At 43.7% G+C, this 17,907-nt stretch overlaps 1 protein-coding gene across 4 annotated transcripts in view; it reads right to left on the minus strand.

The window, feature by feature from the left end:
* The window catches only part of LOC118847401 (sodium/glucose cotransporter 1-like), a 55,662-nt gene that overhangs the window by 2,222 nt on the left and 35,533 nt on the right, over positions 1 to 17,907 (minus strand). For 3 of the 4 annotated variants that reach the window (XM_036755871.1, XM_036755861.1, XM_036755852.1), the window contains exons 9-14: positions 16,415 to 16,550; positions 14,691 to 14,798; positions 11,537 to 11,687; positions 7,265 to 7,433; positions 3,817 to 4,032; positions 1,880 to 1,988 (exon numbers count right to left, since the gene is read on the minus strand). In XM_036755871.1, coding sequence (XP_036611766.1) covers positions 1,880 to 1,988; positions 3,817 to 4,032; positions 7,265 to 7,433; positions 11,537 to 11,687; positions 14,691 to 14,798; positions 16,415 to 16,550 — 889 coding nt within the window. The remainder of the gene's footprint in view (positions 1 to 1,879; positions 1,989 to 3,816; positions 4,033 to 7,264; positions 7,434 to 11,536; positions 11,688 to 14,690; positions 14,799 to 16,414; positions 16,551 to 17,907) is intronic. The other variant, XM_036755879.1, reaches the window with a different exon arrangement.

Raw genomic sequence — 17,907 nt, forward strand, 5'->3', positions numbered from 1 at the left:
TCCTCATGGGGCCATTGTAAAGATCACATAAATGAATGGATGTGGAAGTATTTTGTAAGTTATGAAACACATGATGAATGTAAGCATTTAATCAGAGATATCTAGCACTATCATATCATTATGAATGGTAATGATGAGAATCATGTCCCTCCTCCCACCAGAGGCTCTGATGGTATGGAAGAAACAGTGCTGGATTTAGATTCAGAGGACCTGAGTTCAAATCTTGACTCTACTACTTACTTTCTATGTGATCCTAGGCAAGTCCCCTTTCCAAGCTCTTTCCCAACTCTAAAGTCTATGATCTTTCTGAGATTCATGAGGGGGTTGAACTAACAGATCTTCAATGTCCCTTCTGGTACCAAAAACCCTATCAAAATTCATAATTATCCCAAAGAAATAAAAGCAAAAAGGAAAAGGACCTACATGTACAAAAATATACCCACTCTTGTAGTGGTGGCAAAGAATTGGAAACTGAGAGGATGCCCATCAATTGGGAAGTGTCTGAACAAGTTGTTGTACATGATTGTGATGGAATACTATTGTGGTATAAGAAATGATGAGCAGAATGACTTCTGAAAGACCTGGAAAGACTTCAGAACCAGGAGAACATCATACACAGAAATAGCAATATTGTCTGATGAATGACTTACCTATTCTCAGCAGTACAATGAGCCAGGAATATTCCTAGGGTCTTATAATGAAAATTCTATATACATGCAGAGAAAGAACTGATGGAGCCCGAATACAGATTGAAGGATACCTTTTTACTTCATTTTTCTTGCTGTGTTTTTGTCTGTCTTTTTACAACATAACTGATATGGAAATATACTTTGCATGACTGCACATGTATAACTTATATCAAATTGATTGCTTTCTTAAAGAGGGAAGAGGGGAAGGAGGGCAGGAAAGAATTTGGAACTCGATGTTTTACAAGTAATAGGTGGGAAGTAAGATATTAAATAAATAATTCAAAAAGTGCATTAAAATGCATTAATTATGAATGGTAATAATTTTATTATTTATTGATTTATTTTACATATAGTCCAGAAATGGGTGGCTAGTATTTCTCAGAAGATTAGGGACAGGTGCTTTATATAGCTCATGATTTAATATACCTGGGCCTAAATACACCAATGACTTCCATTCCTCCTCTCCATTCTGAGAATGATATTTGTCAGTAGCCATGTAAGCAAACAGAGCAGTTGGAAGGCTCTTTTACCAGTGAAACAGAATTGCTGGAGGCTTCTGCGTACTCTAGCCTGCTCTGGAGAACCAGATATCTTATTTCAGAACCGTGGACAGCTCCTGAATACATTCCAGCATGCTCTGGCATTCATAGCCACTTTTGTCTGAATACTACAAGGGAATGACTATAGGCTCATAGGCTTCAGCATTGAAAGGAACCTTAGGGATTGTCTAGTGTCTCCCCACCCTGCCCCCTGCTAATTTTACAGATGAGGAAGTTGAGGTCCAGAAAGATGAAGTCACAAAAGTGGTTAGTTCAAGTCCAGTCCTCCAACTCCAAGTCCAAGGTTCTTTCTGATACATTAAAAGACCATATTATCCAAACTCATTTTACAGAGGAGAAAACTGAGGTCCATGGATGAGGAACAACTTTAGCAGGAATATACAGAAAGTCAGTGGCAGAATATACAGCAGTCAATGGGGCTAGAATCCAGATCCCTCTTCCTAACAAAATATAAGAGAAGTGGGAAGGGCCATGACTCCATAGCTATAACAACATGTTTTTGGTTTTACCTCTGCTCTGATTCTGGCCCCACACTCCAATCCAGGCTGAACCACACAGAAAGTGTGGTTTACTATCACTGTAGGGAGAAATAATTTGAGGTCTGTAAAAAGAACTGGAGTCCTAACTCACCTATTTCCAACTTGTCTTCAGGATTATCCGGGACTTCCTTCTCATCACCTGCATCCAGATCAATGCGTTCTTCCTTGCTGTTCCTCAAACTCCAACATAGGCGATAAAGCTGACAGGATGGAAAAAGCAGAAGCAGATTAGCCAAGGAAAACAAATAGCACTGCTGGCTGCACAGTTGAGGACATAGCTGTTGAACTAGCTACAATTTCCAGGAGGGATATATCAGATCCCCAAGAAGGAGAGATTTTTCGGAGTGGGGGGAATTTAGTGTTGGCTAGACAGAGGAAATGGGCACACTGATTCACAGTTGCCTGTGAAGTGATCCAGATGATTTTAGGAAGCAATGTGGAGAGGCAGCATGACACAGTGGATGGAGCGCTAACCTCAGGAAGACTCAGTTTCAAGTCCTATTTCTGACACAAACTACCAGTGTTACTCTAAAAAGTTGTTTAACCTCTTAGGAGCTACAGAAAACTCTCTAAGACTGTCATTTACACAGCAGGTGTCCATCTGCATTGGTAGGTGGAATTTCCTCAATGAAAGTTCCCCATGCCAATGAAATCACAAGTCAATTAAATGAAATTATACGAAAAAATTACCAAATCATTCTTAAATTTTGATGCCGTGATCCCCCTGCTAAATTTATACTCTCAAGGAAATCAATGACAGGAAGGAAATATTTATCTGTACACAAACATTCATAGAAGCATTATTTCTAATGGCAAAAAGTTGGGAACAAGGTATATTCCCAGCCTGGGGGTGCAGGTGCCATTATCATCACCATTTTGCAGATAAAGGCTAAAAAGAGGTTCAATAATTTCCCCAGGGTCATATAGCTAGGATATGTCTAACACCAAGTCAAGAAATCTATTCACTCTGCCTCCTAACTGACCTGCTCCAATGCTTTGCAATGTACCTGAGTGGCCTGGGGTTGGAGCCAATTTTTTGTGAAGGGCTAAATTTTTCAGAGACATGTCTAACTGCATTGCTTGATGTGAGACTCTGTCCCATTAACCTCGCAGCGTTCTGTTAATTCCTTCTATCTCCTGAAGTCACTTTGTATTTACTGAGCTATGTATATGTGGTACATCCCCAGCAGAATGTGAACCATTTAGGGGCGAGGACTGTTTAGTTTTTGTCTCTACATCCCCAGTGCCTAGGGCAGTGCCTTGCACAGATGTATTTAATCAATATTTGGTGAATTGAACTGAATTAAGGCAGGGTGAAGAATCAGACTGAGTGTGTTTAGGACCCTGCTCCAACTCTCCAAAAGTGGTGGGATCTCATCGTGCAAGTACTCCTTCCAACAAGGAAGTCCATAAGTCATTCATGCCTGCCCATTTCTTTAAAAACTGAACAAATCAAAAATGAATGTTGACAAATTACAAAGAATAAGCCTGACCCCAAAGAAGAGAGATGGGGAGACATCCCCTATTCCTTTGCAGAAATGTAAGATATAAGTGAGCACAACACTACATACACTGTCAGATATTCTGAAATGTTGATTGGTTTGGCTGATTTTTTTCCTCTTCTTCCTCTTTCTTTTTTTCCTTAAAAAATTCTTGGATATATTGAATGTCTCTTGGGGAGGGGGTGCAAATAATACAAGGGGGAGATTTAAGTAATATAAAGACAAAAGATATAGATAAAATTACTTTTAAAAATCAAGCAGAACTGGGCTGGCCCAGGATCATGGCCAATCAGGCCACCCACTGACACTGTAAGTATAGCTCAAGTTTCACAATCTGGAAGCTGATGCTATGGTTATTCATCAACAGCTTTAAGGATCTGACAGTAAGGTTAGCAATTCCTTGGGGACCTGACAGTAAGATTGTGGGTTTCTTATGGATTCCATAGATCTTTGTGGAGTAGAATCAAAACAAGAAGCAAGAGGGCAACTATCAATGGAAGAGTCATGCAAAAGTGATAACACTTACATGCACATCTGGGATGGGCTTAGTCAAGAGAGAGACGACTGAAATGATGATGACGGACACTACAAACAGGATAATGGCAAAGTAGAGGTAATGAACACCACAAATTATTGTAGGACAGTTGCTGGGCTCCACACAGCTGCCTGTTCCATAGGCGAACTCTGTAATCATTCGAGACAGTCCAATCAGTAGTCCCACAACCAAACCCCAAAAGGCACCCTGCAAAAGAAAGACAGAGAAGGCATGTTAACTGTGAAGGTAGACACTTTTACTGGGAAGCCATGTTTGCAAAGTTGAGGAGGTGGCTTGATGTCATGAGTAAAGCACTAGACTTGAAGTCAAAAGACAGATTTGAATTCTGGCTTCAGTCAAGTCATGGAACCACTCTGGGCCTTGGTTTACTCATCTGTAAAATGGAAATAATGAAACTCCACTATCTACTTCACTTTTGTGATATATACTTGTCTTGTGTCCTCAATGAAATGGAAAAGTCCTTGGGGGAGAAGAGACAAAGTGTGTCTTACACTGGGACAAATGAACTCACAGCTGTGATGGTGGTCTTGGGTGAAGGCCTAGTCTCAAGGTCTTCAACTCTGGAACTAACTGGCCAGGTGACCCTAGATAAGTCACCTAATCTCCCTACATTTCTGGTTAGCTCATTTATATGTGATTTGTCATCACAAAATCTCAGGGCTAGAGGAAACTAGCTGAGCAAGAATCCCTCCTAACATATCCCTGATGAAGGATGGTCCGGCTAAGGGTGGGGGATCTGAGGCCTTGAGGCTACATGTGGCCCTCTGGGTCCTCAAGTGCAGCCCTCTGACTGAATTTAAACTTCACAGAACAGAGCCTCTTTATGAAAGGACTTGTTCTGTAACACTTGGACAAAATCAAAAGGCCACACCCAAGGACCTAGAAAGCCACATGTGGCCTCGAGGCCACAAGATCACCACCCTGGTCCAGTCTCTGATTGAAACTCTCCGGTGAGGAGAATTCCACTCTCTTCTAAAGCAGCCTATTTGACATATATATATTTGTGATTTTTAGAAAGTTTTTTCCTTACATCAAATTTAAACTGGTAGGGGCAGCTAGGTGGCGCAGTCAGTAGAGCACCGGCCCTGGAGTCAGGAGGACCTGAGTTCAAATCCGGCCTCAGACACTTGTCACATGTACTAGCTGTGTGACCTTGGGCAAGTCACTTAATCCCAATTGCCCTGCCCCCCCAAAAAAAAACCAAAAAAAAAAAACAAACAAATTTAAACTGGTCTATGTAACATCCATCCATTCATTGTTCCTACTTCTGCCCTCTGAGGCTATGCCCAATGAATCTAATCCCTTACACATTTAATATCCTTTCAAGTATTTGAAGACAACTATGTCTCCCCTGGAGCAAATCGGTGGTGCAGTGGATAGATTGTTGGGCCTGGAGTCAGGAAGACTCCTCTTTGTGAGTTTAAATATGGCCTCAGACACTTACTAGCTATGGGACCCTGGGCAAGTAACTTAACCCTGTTTGCTTCAGCTCCTGAATGAACTAAAATGAGCTAAAGAAGGAAATGGCAAACCACCCCAGTGTCTTTGCCCAGAAAACTCCAAATGGGGTCAGGAAAAGTCAGATATAACTAAAACATGACTCAACAACAACTGTCTCCCCTGAGTCTTCTCTTCTTCAGGCTATGCATCCCCCTTTCCTTCAACTGATGGTCATATGGGATGATCTAGGAGACTGTTAACATCCTGTTTGCCCTCTGGATACTTTTTATCCTATCCATATTTTTCCTAAAATATGGTCCCCAGGATTTAGAAGATATGGCCTGACCAGGACAAGATACAATGGAACTATAACTTCCTTATTCCTGGGAACTAGGCCTCTTTTAATGTTGTTAAATAATGCATTAATTTAGATGCTGCCAAATCACACACTGACTTGTATTGTACATTAAACCCCCAGATGTTTTTTTTTTCAAACAAATGTCTAAATGGCCACATCTACCCTAAGTTGTATGTGGGGAAATTGATGTATTAATTCTGTTGCATGCTTTGACTTTGTCCCTATAAATTCCAGTCCTGACTCCAACACGTTATCTATCCCTTTCCACTTTCTGTCACTTACACATCTCACATTTAGTAAGCAAATTGTCTGATCACTTTATTCAATCACTAACAAAGATGTTTAAAAATACAGGAGCAAGCACTGGTCCTTGGGGCACTCCAGTGGAGACAGCCTTTTGTGTTGACATTGAACTACTAATGACTACTCTCTTTGTCTGACTGTTAGTAGTTGTATTCTTGTCTAGCCCATGTCTCTCCATATTTTCCACAAAAATAACATGAAGGATTTTGGCAAACACTTTGCTAAAATCTAGGTAAACCATATCTACAACATTCTCCTGATTCAAGTCTAGTTGTTTAGGTTTTTGCTGGTTCCTGTGCTTATATCAGCATAGTTACCTTGTCAGAAATGGAAAGTAGGTGATTTTAGCATATCCTGTTCTTGGTGAGGCTATGCTGGCTCTTCGTGAACACTGCTTTATTTTCTCAATATTCACTAACCATCCTTATAATAACACACACTAGAATTTTGTTAGGAATCAAAATTAAACTCATGGGCCTATATTTTAGAGACTCCATTAATTGTACTGCAATGTTACAATGTTGTGAGGAAAATGCTTTTTAAATCTTAAAGACATATTCTTGTTATTACATCGAATACTGATTTTTATGTATATGTGTCTTATCTCTTTAAGACTGTATCCTCAATGCTCCTCAAGTCTTATTGCCATGAGACTAAGTAGAAACAATGCCTTAGACTTCCCTTGTATCTTTCCTAGCACCTAACATGGGGATGGAGAAGTAACAGGTGCTCACTTAACACTTCTTTGCTCTAAGTCACAATTGAGGTCATTCCGGTACCCTCTTTGTTGGACTTTCATAAAATTTGAAGCTGGCTCTTACAAGATCACCAAGGGATCTGAGGCCATGAAAATCTGTTTTAGGGGATTTGTTGAGTGCCAAGTGAGGGCAGGGCACTCAACTGGGAATTTGGGTGAGAGGGCACAAAATGGCTCATAGGATTCATAAAATTTTAGAACTGAAGGAGACCTTAGGGATGATCTTGTCCAATCCCCTGATTTTGTAGATGAGGAAACTGAGGCCAGGAGAGAAATGACTTTGGCCAAGATCGCAAAGCTATTAAATAACAGAGCCAAGACAAGGGCTCTGGTCTGTGAGTCTTTCCTTACATGATGCCCAGTCCCTGACTGTAGTTGGTTCGCTCACAACATCTAAGAGTCCTGCTTCTTAGTTCTTCACTGCTGCCAATAACTAAGAGTTCTGGGGAAGGTCACAGCTTTGACAAACAGAACCCACTGGCATAGGGAGAGATTCAACTTCAGGGAAAGAAGTGCTAAAGTTTTGAGTATAACAACATTTCTCCAAGGTTTATACACACCGGCTCATTGACTCTCTTCCAGAAAATGGCAAGCAGGAAAACAGCACCAATGGGTGGCCCCAAGTAACTGGTGATCGACTGAATATAGTCAAAGAGCTGCCCACTCTGAGCTGACTGCACAACAGGGACCCAGGCAATGCTGATGCCAATTAGTATCAGGATGAACAGCCTGCAAATGAAACCAGCCCACACAAGTCAGGACACTGAATCCACTTAATGGAGTGATCAAAACACATACAAGTATCCTAGCACAAAGGTACCTAATATTGGCAGCAGAGAAGAATAATGAGCAAGTCTGTGAATTATCAGCCTGCTTTCCTGACTGCTCCCAAGGCCAATCACTTATTTTTAATGGAATGTTCTGCCTCTGTGGAAGGCATCTATGCCAATAGTAAATGAAAATGTGTTTGACTTTCCCCAATAATCACATTTTCTGGCAGGGATCCAGGCTCAGTCATTGCTTGCCTATACAGTCAAAGCACAGAATCTTAAGCTAATTAACTATGAACCTTCACAGAGGGATCTCTTTGCCTCCTGCTTTTCTACTTCTCCTGATATCATCTGGTACAACTCCCTCATTTTACCAATGGACAAACTGAAGCCCAAAAAGTAGAAGTGGCAGAGGTGCCACAATTAAGATAGGTCCCTTGGACACAGGTATATTCATAGCAGCACTTTCTGTGTCAATGAAGAACTGAAAACAAAGGATATGCCCATTGATTGGAGAATGACTAAACAAATTTCAGTACATGAATGAATGTAATATTACTGTTCCATGAATGCTATCTTCATCCAGAGAAAGAACTGTGAAGTTTGAATACAGATCGAGGTGCACTACATGCTCGCCTTTTTTGCTTCTCTTTTGTTTTTGTTCTTGGGTTGTTTTTTTTTTTGGTTCTGTTTCTTCTTTCTCATGATTCATTCCATTGGTCATAATTCTTCTCCACAACTTGACTAGTGCATAAATTAATTCAATGCGAAGTTATACATGATAGTTATATGAGATTCCATGCCGTCTTGGGGAAGGAGGGGGGAGGGAGGGGAGAAAATCTGGAACTCAAAACTATGTAGAACCATGTATGGTAAACTAAAAATAAAAAAATAAAAATAAAAATAAATAAAAAATATTACTGTTCCATAAAAATGCTAGATATGAAAAAGCATAAAGCATAAGAAAACATATGTGAACTGATGTGTGTGGTTTGTCCTTCATTCTAGAAGAGGACCGTGGCATCAGTGAGATGATGATATGACTTGGAGTTGACTTTGATTTGAATGAGGGATGGCTGTGCAAGGTCAGTAATTTACACAATGAATACAACAGTGGAAATGGGGCATGGAGGAAGAATCTGAAACTGAAAACCATGTGATTATAATGATCATGTTTGGTCCTGGAAAAGGAGTGAGAAAATGCACTTCCCTCCCTTCTTCGCAGGTGGGACATTCTGAGTGCGGAACACTGCATACACCAACTGTCCTGGTTGCCGTTTGGTTTTGGCTTTGCTAAAATGCTTTTTTCCCTCTATTTTTATTTTTAGAGATAGTTCTTCAGGGAAGGAAGGGATGAAGAGCACAAATGGAATTGAAGAAAGCAATACAACTTTTTTAAAAAGTAATAAAAGGAATGAACTGCCACAGGATGTAGGAGTTTCCCCATTAGTGGAGGTCTTCCAGCAAACACGGGATGATCAACTTGCTGGGGATGTTATACCAGGACAGGGATTCTGAGGTTGGCCCAGAATGCTTCTCAGCTCCCTTCCAGCTCCAAAGTCCTGAAATTCTATTAAATGGAATAAAAAGGGCATTGTGGGGCAGTTGGGAAAGTACAGGGCTGGGAGGAATGAAACTGGAAGTGTACTACAATAATAATAGTTAACAAAAACACACGTATATGTATGTGTGTGTATGTGTGTGTGTGCATGTGTGTGTGTGATGATTTCTATGTGCCAGTGCTATGTGCTTTAAAATGATTATTTCATTTGATCCTCACAACAAGCCTGGAAAATAGATGCTATCATTAACCCCATTTTATAGATGATGAAACTGAGGCAAACACAGGTTAAATGACTTGCCCAGCTAGGAAGTGTCTGAGGCTGAGAGCCCCAGATCTGGAGGCAGATGACATACATAGGTTTGAGTCTCTGCTACCTGGGTGACCTTGGACAAGTTATCTCTTCCCTCTGGGTCTCCATTTGCTCGCTTGTAAAAGAGGCATTTGGACATGTTGTGGTAGAAATAGACACAGAATCTGAAGAATTGTGTGAAGTCCTAATCATGACACCTACTAGGTGTGAAGTCCTGGCAGGTCACAACCACTCTCTGTCAGGTTCCTCATACGAAAATGAGAGGAATGCACTAGCTGCTCTCCAAGGACCCTTCCAAATGCAACATTTGTTTATTCTATGACCTCATGCTCTTGAAAGTTCCTTCTAGCTCTAGACCCAATGAGACCTATGAACCTGGGCTGGAGCCCTGACTCTGCTACTAGATTATCTTGTGACCTGGAAGCCCCTCTCTGAGTCTCAGCCTTCTCATCCGCAAAATGGGTTTGGGGTGACTGATAAATGATTGATTTCTAGGTTCCTTCTTGGTTCTAGCCTTCTGTGACCTAGACTAAACCCTGAGGTTGAAAGTAGCTTCGGAAGCACAGCTTCAAAATTTCTAGATAAAGGTAATGTACAAGGAGGGAACAAAAGTAGCCACAGAGAGATGCTCATGTTCCACACAAGCCCTGGCCATCATGGGAGACATGGGTATGAGAAGGGAGCTATTGTGGCTCTATCTGGGTACACCTAGTTTTAAGGTCCCTCTCAACCCTGGCTTGCAATGTTCTGCTTTCAATCAATAGATATGTATTAGGCACCTACTATGTGTCAGGCACTGTTCTAAAAGAAATAGATAAAAAGAAAAAGATAAAAAGAAAATCAAAAGACAATCCCCACCCTGGAGGAGCTCACAATCCAACACATACTAACAACTACATAGCAACAAACTATAGAAGGATAAACAGGAAATCACCAACAGAAGGAGGGCTCTAGAATGGAGGGGTTGAAAAAGGTTTCCTGCAGGTAGTAGGATTTTAGTTGGCACCTGAAGGAAACCAGGATAGAAGATGAGGAGGGAGAGAGAGCATTCCAGGTATGGGGGATGCCAATGAAAATGCCTGGAGGGGAGAGATGGATGGTCTTCTCCAAAGGACGGCCAGGAGGCTGGTGTCACTGGAGCAAAGAATAGGGTAGGATGGGCAGAAATATAAGAAGACTGGAAAAGGAGGAAGGACTGGTTAGGAAGGGCTGTGAATATCAAACAGAGGATTTTGTATTTGATCTTGAAGATGATAGGGAGCCACTGGTGTTGATTGAGTTATGGTGGGATGGGATGTGGGTGACATGGTCAGACCTGTGTGATGGGAAAATCACTTTGGGGCCAGTAGAGGATGTACTGGAGTGGGGATAGACTTGTGGCAGACAGATCTCTCAGTAGCCATTGCAATAGTCCAGGTATGAGGTGATGAGGGCCTACACAGAGTTGGGGCAGTGTCAGAAGAGGGATGAGGGCTCATTTGAGTGATGTCCCAAAGGTAAAATGGACAGACTTTGGCAACAGCATGGTTATGGGGGGAGTGGGAAAGTAAGGAGTCCAGGATGACTCCTAGGTTGGGAGCCTGGGGGACAGAGAGTATGATGCTGCCCTCAACAGTAATAGGGAAGTTTGAAAATGGGAGGGATTGGGGGGGAAAGACAGTAACTTCAGTTTGTGAATAAGGTTTCTTCCAGCTCACTCCACCTTTTTAGGCACGGAAGTTCCTCCACGTTTTAACATTCTGTCTTCTCAAGACTCTTCCAGCTCACACATTCAATGTTCCAAGGTTCTTCCTAGCTCCAACATTCTAAAGCCCATCCATGTCCTGGCTTAGTGCTGGGAAGGACTTCAGATTAAATCTAAGCCCTCTCCCAACTCAAATACTCTATGTTCTGAGGTCCCTTTCAGTTCCAAAAATTCTGACATTTTATGTCCTAAGGTCCTTCCCAACCCCCAGCTCTGACATCATCTGTCCCAAAGGTCTTCCAAGTTCTGACATTCCATGGTCTAAGGCACCTCCCAGCTCTGACATTCTGTTCTAAGGTCCTTTCCATCTCAGACTATATTCCTAGTTCTTATATTCTCTGTCCTTCCCATTTCAGACAATTTGGGTTCTAAGGGTTCCCCTAGCTCTGACATTATTTGACCCCCTAGATTTATGATTCAGGCAAGAGGAGGAGATGGTCTCACCTTCCAGCTATCATAAGCTCCCTCTCAGATGCCTTCTTCCGGATTTTGGTGTAGACGTCCATGGTGAACAGAGTGCTGGAACTATTGAAGATGGAGGTGAGGGAGCTCATAAGGGAGGCCATCATGACAGACAGCATCAGGCCACGAAGACCTAGAACACAAAGGAGGCTCCTGAGGTTGAGTCTGGGAGGAGCCATTGTCAGAGGCTGGAAACAGCTAATAAATGTCCAGTTTATCACTTCCCTCCCCTCTCCCACCCCCCTTCTCTTCACTCCACCCACCACGCTTATTGCTGTTCCTCTAGCTGTCCACTGACACCACTTTGTGAGCTTCGTGCTCTGAGCTGGGACATGTGCTGAACCTTTAGATGCCAGAAGCCAGCCTTCATTGTTCTCCAAACACATCACCATCACAAGTGCCCAAGATATTGGGCTTCTGGCCTTGCCTTGGCAACTACTTCACTGAATGATGAGTAAATAAGTTGTTATTGACTGATTTTGAGGAAAACATTTCCTCTGTCTGGGCCTCAGTTTCTCCATTTGTATGATCAGATCATTCGATCTCTAAAGTCCCTTGTAAAGATCTTCTATGTTCTGTGGTCTAATGTCTCTCCCCACATCAACATTCTATGATCTAATTTCTCTCCCAGCTCTGACATTCCCTGTTCTAAGGCCCCTCCCAGCTCTGACATTCCCTGTTCTAAAGCCCTTCTTGGCTCTAAGATTCTCTGCTCCAAGGTCAGTGTCAGCTTTGGCATTCCATGTTCTAAAGCCCCTCCCAGCTCTGACATTCCCTATTCTAAGGCCCTTCCTGGCTCTGACATTCTCTGTTCTAAAACTCTTCCTCCTTCTAAGATTCTCTGCCCTAAGGGCAATCTCAACTTTGGCATTCTATGTTCTAAGGACCCTCCCAACTCTGTCAGTCTATATTTTGGGATTCTATGACTTTGTCCAAGCACTTTTCCTCTGGGTAAGAAACTTCAGAGGAAGCCAACAGCACCTCCCAGGGGTGTGCTTTCTCCCCTCCCCATGGCCCTCCCCCCCTCACCACTGACAATATCAACCTCATTGGATCACAGAAGGGACCACAAAGGCCAAGTCCAACCCCTACATTTTACAGACAAGGAAACTGAGGCTCAAAGATGGGAAGGACCTCACCCAAGGTCACAGAGAGAAGTAAAGACTTGACTCCAGCACCAGGGTTCTTCCTACTATACTCCCCTCATATCAAAACATTCTTGTAGCCATTCAGGTGCCCATTCAGATAGCATCAACCGCATTCTTGACCAATGGGCAGCAACTCTCCTACATGGAGGTCATCATAGCCCCAGCTGGGACCCAAACAGTCATTTAAACCTTTTGTTAATTATGGAGCTTAATCAACAGACAGCCCCAGTCTCTCGGGTGGTTAGTGTTTATCTCTTATAAGGGCAAGCAAAGTGGGACTTTTTGTTGTCTTTTGTTTTGCAGTGCTTCTCAGCACTAAGGCAATCAAGTGCCTTTGATTGAGTCTTGCCTTTGTTTGTAGGAAGGCCCACACCCTTTTGCTAGTTAGGTCATGAGAGGTACGAAACCCTCAAGAGGTGTGAAGCACTCTGACCCTGAAGAAGTGTATATATACTCTGAGGTTAGCATTTTGTTTGGGGCTCACTTGTTGGAAGAGTGTTGGTGTGGAGACTCTGGGTAGCTGCTAAGGAGCCCCCTGGCTTTGAAAAACCCAGATGTTGGTGCTTCTCTCTCTGTTAACTATGTATGTATTGCTATGGATAGACTGGTTTGCTATTTGCTCTGTTTATATTTTCTCTGCTTGTAATTTCTGTTTGTATTTGCTCTGAAGTTCAGGGTGCTGACTATTTCCCCCGAACTAAGTGAATGATATATGTATGTTTCATTAAAGTGAGACTGTAAACTGCTTAAAGTTGCTTTCCTTAGAAAAGCAAATCAAAGAACCTGTGCTAGTAGCCCTTCTGTGTGCTGGTGTTACTGGCTTTATACAGCCACAGTAGTGGCCAGTAGCTACATTGCTGTTACACCTCTGGTTGTTGTTAGTTTATAATGTTTTGCCCAAAGTTAAGAATTAAGTGGAAAAGCTCCACATTCTTCCCTCTCAATCCAGGACAGAATATTCCAGGCCATTGTGTGGAGTCAATAATTCCCCATATGACCTTGATTAAGTCCCTTCCCCATCCTAAGCCTTCCTTGAGCTCAAGGGAGAGACATGGTTAAATAGCAACATGTCTGAAGAAGATCTCGGGTTCTTAGTGGACTGCAAGCTCAATATGAATCAGCAGAGTGATGCAGAGACCAAAAAAGAAAAGAAAAAAATAATGGGATCTTGGTTTTCATTCAGAGAGGCCAAATTTCCAGGAAGAGAGAGCTGACAGCCCCTGGTCAGACCTCATCTGAAGTATTCTGTTCAGCTCTGGATAACACAGTTAAAGGATGTGAATAAGCTAGGCTGGGGAAGGGCTTTGGGAGCCTATTTTAGAAAGATCAGTTGAGGAAACTGGGAGTGTTTAACTTGGAGAAGAAAAGAATGTGGGGGAGATATGAAAATTGTGTACAAGTATCTGAAAGACTTCATGTGGAAGAGGGGTTACATCTGCAGAAGGCAGAGCCAAAAAGTGGCAAAGAAGCCAAATTAGGCTTGATGTCAGGAACAAATGTGTGATCCATGACAGCTGCAAGCAGAGGCTTGTGGCAAGGCTGCAAGCAGAGGTAGTGAGCTCACTCTCCTTGGAGGTGTTTAAGCAGAGGAGAAATGACCTGTTGTCATTGGGCATTCTTTCCATGAGTGTATGCATTGGACCAGATGGCCACTGAGGTTCCTTCCAACTATGTAGCCTTGACCTCATGAGTCTTCTTGCTGTCTGTTACCTTGGAAAAGCCAGTAAGACTCTGGGTCTTGTGAGGTAATTAGACCAGATAACAATGTGTGATCTAGATCCAAATGTGTGATCTAGAACAAGATGGGTTCTGATGTCCTTTGCTGTCCAGACTCTATAGATGTTTTGCCCTTGTGGCCCAGACCAAATGCAAACACCCTCATCAAAAATCTCTATGGACCTAGACCCTCCAACAGCCCCTTCCTTCCCAAGATCCCCCTGCCACCTGCCCTCCCAGAACTGGCCCTACTGGCTGAGCCGGGTCCTTACCATTCGGCATGAGTTCCACCACCAGGGTTGGGAAGGCAATGTTGGTACAGCCTACTCTGATGCCACACTGGGCTTCACACTCTGAGGGAAGGACACAGGCCACCTTATCTGGAAGGAAGAGTGTGGCAGAGATGAGGACTTGAACCTGGGACTCCTGCCCCACTGGGACCTCCTCAAATGCCTACTGTCATCAGATCACTCCCCTACTCAGAAACCTGCCTTGGTTCCCCACACCAAGATCCAACCCAATCCCTTTGCCTGGCATCCCCAGACCCCCATAATCTCCCTGGATCTCCCTCAAAGATCCAGCTACCCCTATGCCCACATCCTGTTGCTCCAGCCCCACCCCAGATGAGGGCAACTACAGCTCCTGGGCAGGGGCAGAGGGAGGGAAGGCTTGAAGGTAGAGTGGGAGGAGGTGTCCTACCCCTCTTTGCTGTGGGGACAATTGTCTCATTTCTCCTGAGAGTTGCAATCCAGAAATTCAACTCAACAAACATTGCTACATGCAAGAGACTAGAGATGCAAGGATGAAAAATGACAAAGTCCCTGGCCTCAAGGAGATTGTGATCTAATGGGGGTATCCCCCTCCCCCATCCTCTATCCCCTGAAGTATCTGTCCCACTCCCATCATTTCCGTCTCTTGAAGTCCTCTCTCTTCCTTCGGGATTCTCCACAATCTGGCTCCCGCCTGTCTTCCTAATCCTATCTCATATCATTCCCCTTCATTCACTCTCTCTGTCCCTGCCAAATTGGCTGGCTAGTTATTTCCTCTACACAACATTCTCATCTCCCACCTCTGTGATTTTGCACAGTGTGCTCCCCACTCCTAGAATGCCATCACCTCCACTTCACAACATCTTTGGCTTCCATATAGGTGCCACTTCCTACATGAGCCCTTCCTCCTCTGCACAGTACTCTCTCCTCACTAAAACTGTTTTGTATTGATCCTGTGCAAAGTTGCTGTATGTCTGTGTATATCCTGTGGTGCCCAGTAGAGTGTTATTGGCTTGAGGAACTGGGCTGATTCATTTGTGTCCTAGTAACCCCGGCACCCAGCACTGAGCCTGGCACACAGAAGGTGATTAATAAATGCTGTTGATTGGTTGGTCTCGCCCAGTCTCCCCTTGAGGATAGGGACCGATTCATCTTTGTCTTTATACCTCAAGACCTTGTGGTCACATGAATAAACAGGCCCTCTTAGGGGATGGAGAAGGGATATAATTAAAAAGTAAATTTATGGCAAATTTAGTTTGCTATGAAAACAAAAGAGCAATAAGTATTTTCAAAAACCACTAGTTTGTTGACTAAAGCTGGACTGCATTGGATTCCAGGCCCACCACAGATGCCAGCCCCTCCAAGCAGACAGATTCCTCTGACCCCTTCCCTCCCACTTCCAAGTGATCACTCCCTCCTGGAACATCTCGGAGAGCTCTGACTTGCTTCCTTCTCCCTGGACACCCACCAAATCCCCTCTCTGCATCTGACTTATCTTGGGCATGTGTCACATCACCCTAAAAGAAGGTCGAGTTTTCAGAAAGTGGCAAAGGATGGGTTGGCAAGAGGAGACAGGAACAGTCTAGGCTCTTGACAAGCAAATAATGCCCATGTCTGGGGCTAGGCCAGCCTCACTTGGGAGCCAAGGCAAAAAAGGAGGAGACACAAGGAACTGTTGAGAAGGGGCCGGGATTCCATGCAGGTGGGCCTGGGGCTGCAGAAGCTACCTGTGTAGAGTATTCGACTGATCATGCCAGGCATCACGATAAGAAACATAGGCAGAAGCTTCACATAACCACACAATATGCAGCCGGCCTTCACATGGGACATGTTCTTTCCTGAGAGGCACCTCTGCACGATGACCTGCCAGGAAAACCCACAGAATGAGGAACACAGGCCGGACCTCCAGCCCCACCATACCTGCCACCTCCACAGCTAGAGCCCTTGAGGACCTCCATTGAGAGGGAGGTGGGAACAGCCTCTCAGCAGCAGAAAAAAAAATTATTGAGCTCAGTACAAAGAAGAACTCCTTTATGTAGGACCACCAGGTTCTTCTTCCATCCTCCCATGGCTGCTCATCACCCCTACATTTGAGGCCACTTGACCCAGAAGCAAACATTGTTAACTATCTTGTGAATCCCTGCATCTGTACTTGTTGTCTCTCCCATTAAGCTTCTTGTGGGCAGGGCACATTTCAGTTTTTCGGTCTTTGTAGCCCTGGTTCCTAACACAGTGCCTGGCACAAAGTAGGAGCTGGCCTAGGGAACCTCCTTCTGTCAACATAGCTCTGCCCCTTGCCTGGAGCCCTGAAAGGTGCCCAGTCCATGGTAGTGTTGGCACTTGAACCCCTATCTTCCTGATGTGGAGACTGGCTCTCTATTCATCATTTGACATTCTCTCTGTTAAGTGTCCATAGTCCTCAAGTCTAGTGAATAAGTATTAAGCACCTAATATGTGATAAGCTTTGAAGATACAAAGAAATGTTTAAAGAAACCCGGTATTGTCTCCAGGAATTGTGGAAACAACATGCAAATAACTGTAGATAAGCAAGATAAGAATAGGAAAATGGGAAATAAGCCCCAAAGGGAAGGCGCTGCCCTTAAGAGAGAGCCAGGAAGGCTTCTTGTAAAAGATGGGATTTTAGCAGGGAGTTGAAGGAAGCCAGAGAAGGCAGGAGGGGGAGATAAGGAGGAAGAGCATTCCAGGTAGGGGGCACAGCCAAGAAAAATGCCTGGAGTCAGGAGATGGAGGGGCTTGTTCAAGATCGATGTACAAAGATAAAAGAGTATGTGGGCAAGGGGAGTGTAAGGCATATGAAGACTAGAAAGATGGGGGCAGGGGACAGGTTATGGAAGGCCTTGAATGCCAAACAGAGGACCTCGTGTTGCATCCTGGAGGTCATAGGGAGACACTGAAGGTTACTGACCTTCTCAGACCTATAGTTTAGGAACGTTGATTTCATAGTTGAGAGTGGGCTGGAGTGGGGAGAAAGAAACTGAGGGCAGGGATTCTAGGTAGGCACCACTTCACAAATGCTTGCTGCTTAACTGACTGCGTAGATTATGTATGTACCCACATAAACACATAGTATCTATCTTAGAGTAAGCTCCCTGAGGGCAGAGAGTGGTACACACTCACACATACATGTACATATGCAAACACATTCACACTCACACAAAGATTGCACAGGCACACACTCACATGTGCACAGGCACACATG

The sequence above is a fragment of the Trichosurus vulpecula genome, chromosome 1 (genome assembly GCF_011100635.1).
Source record: "Trichosurus vulpecula isolate mTriVul1 chromosome 1, mTriVul1.pri, whole genome shotgun sequence".
NCBI lineage: Eukaryota > Metazoa > Chordata > Mammalia > Diprotodontia > Phalangeridae > Trichosurus > Trichosurus vulpecula.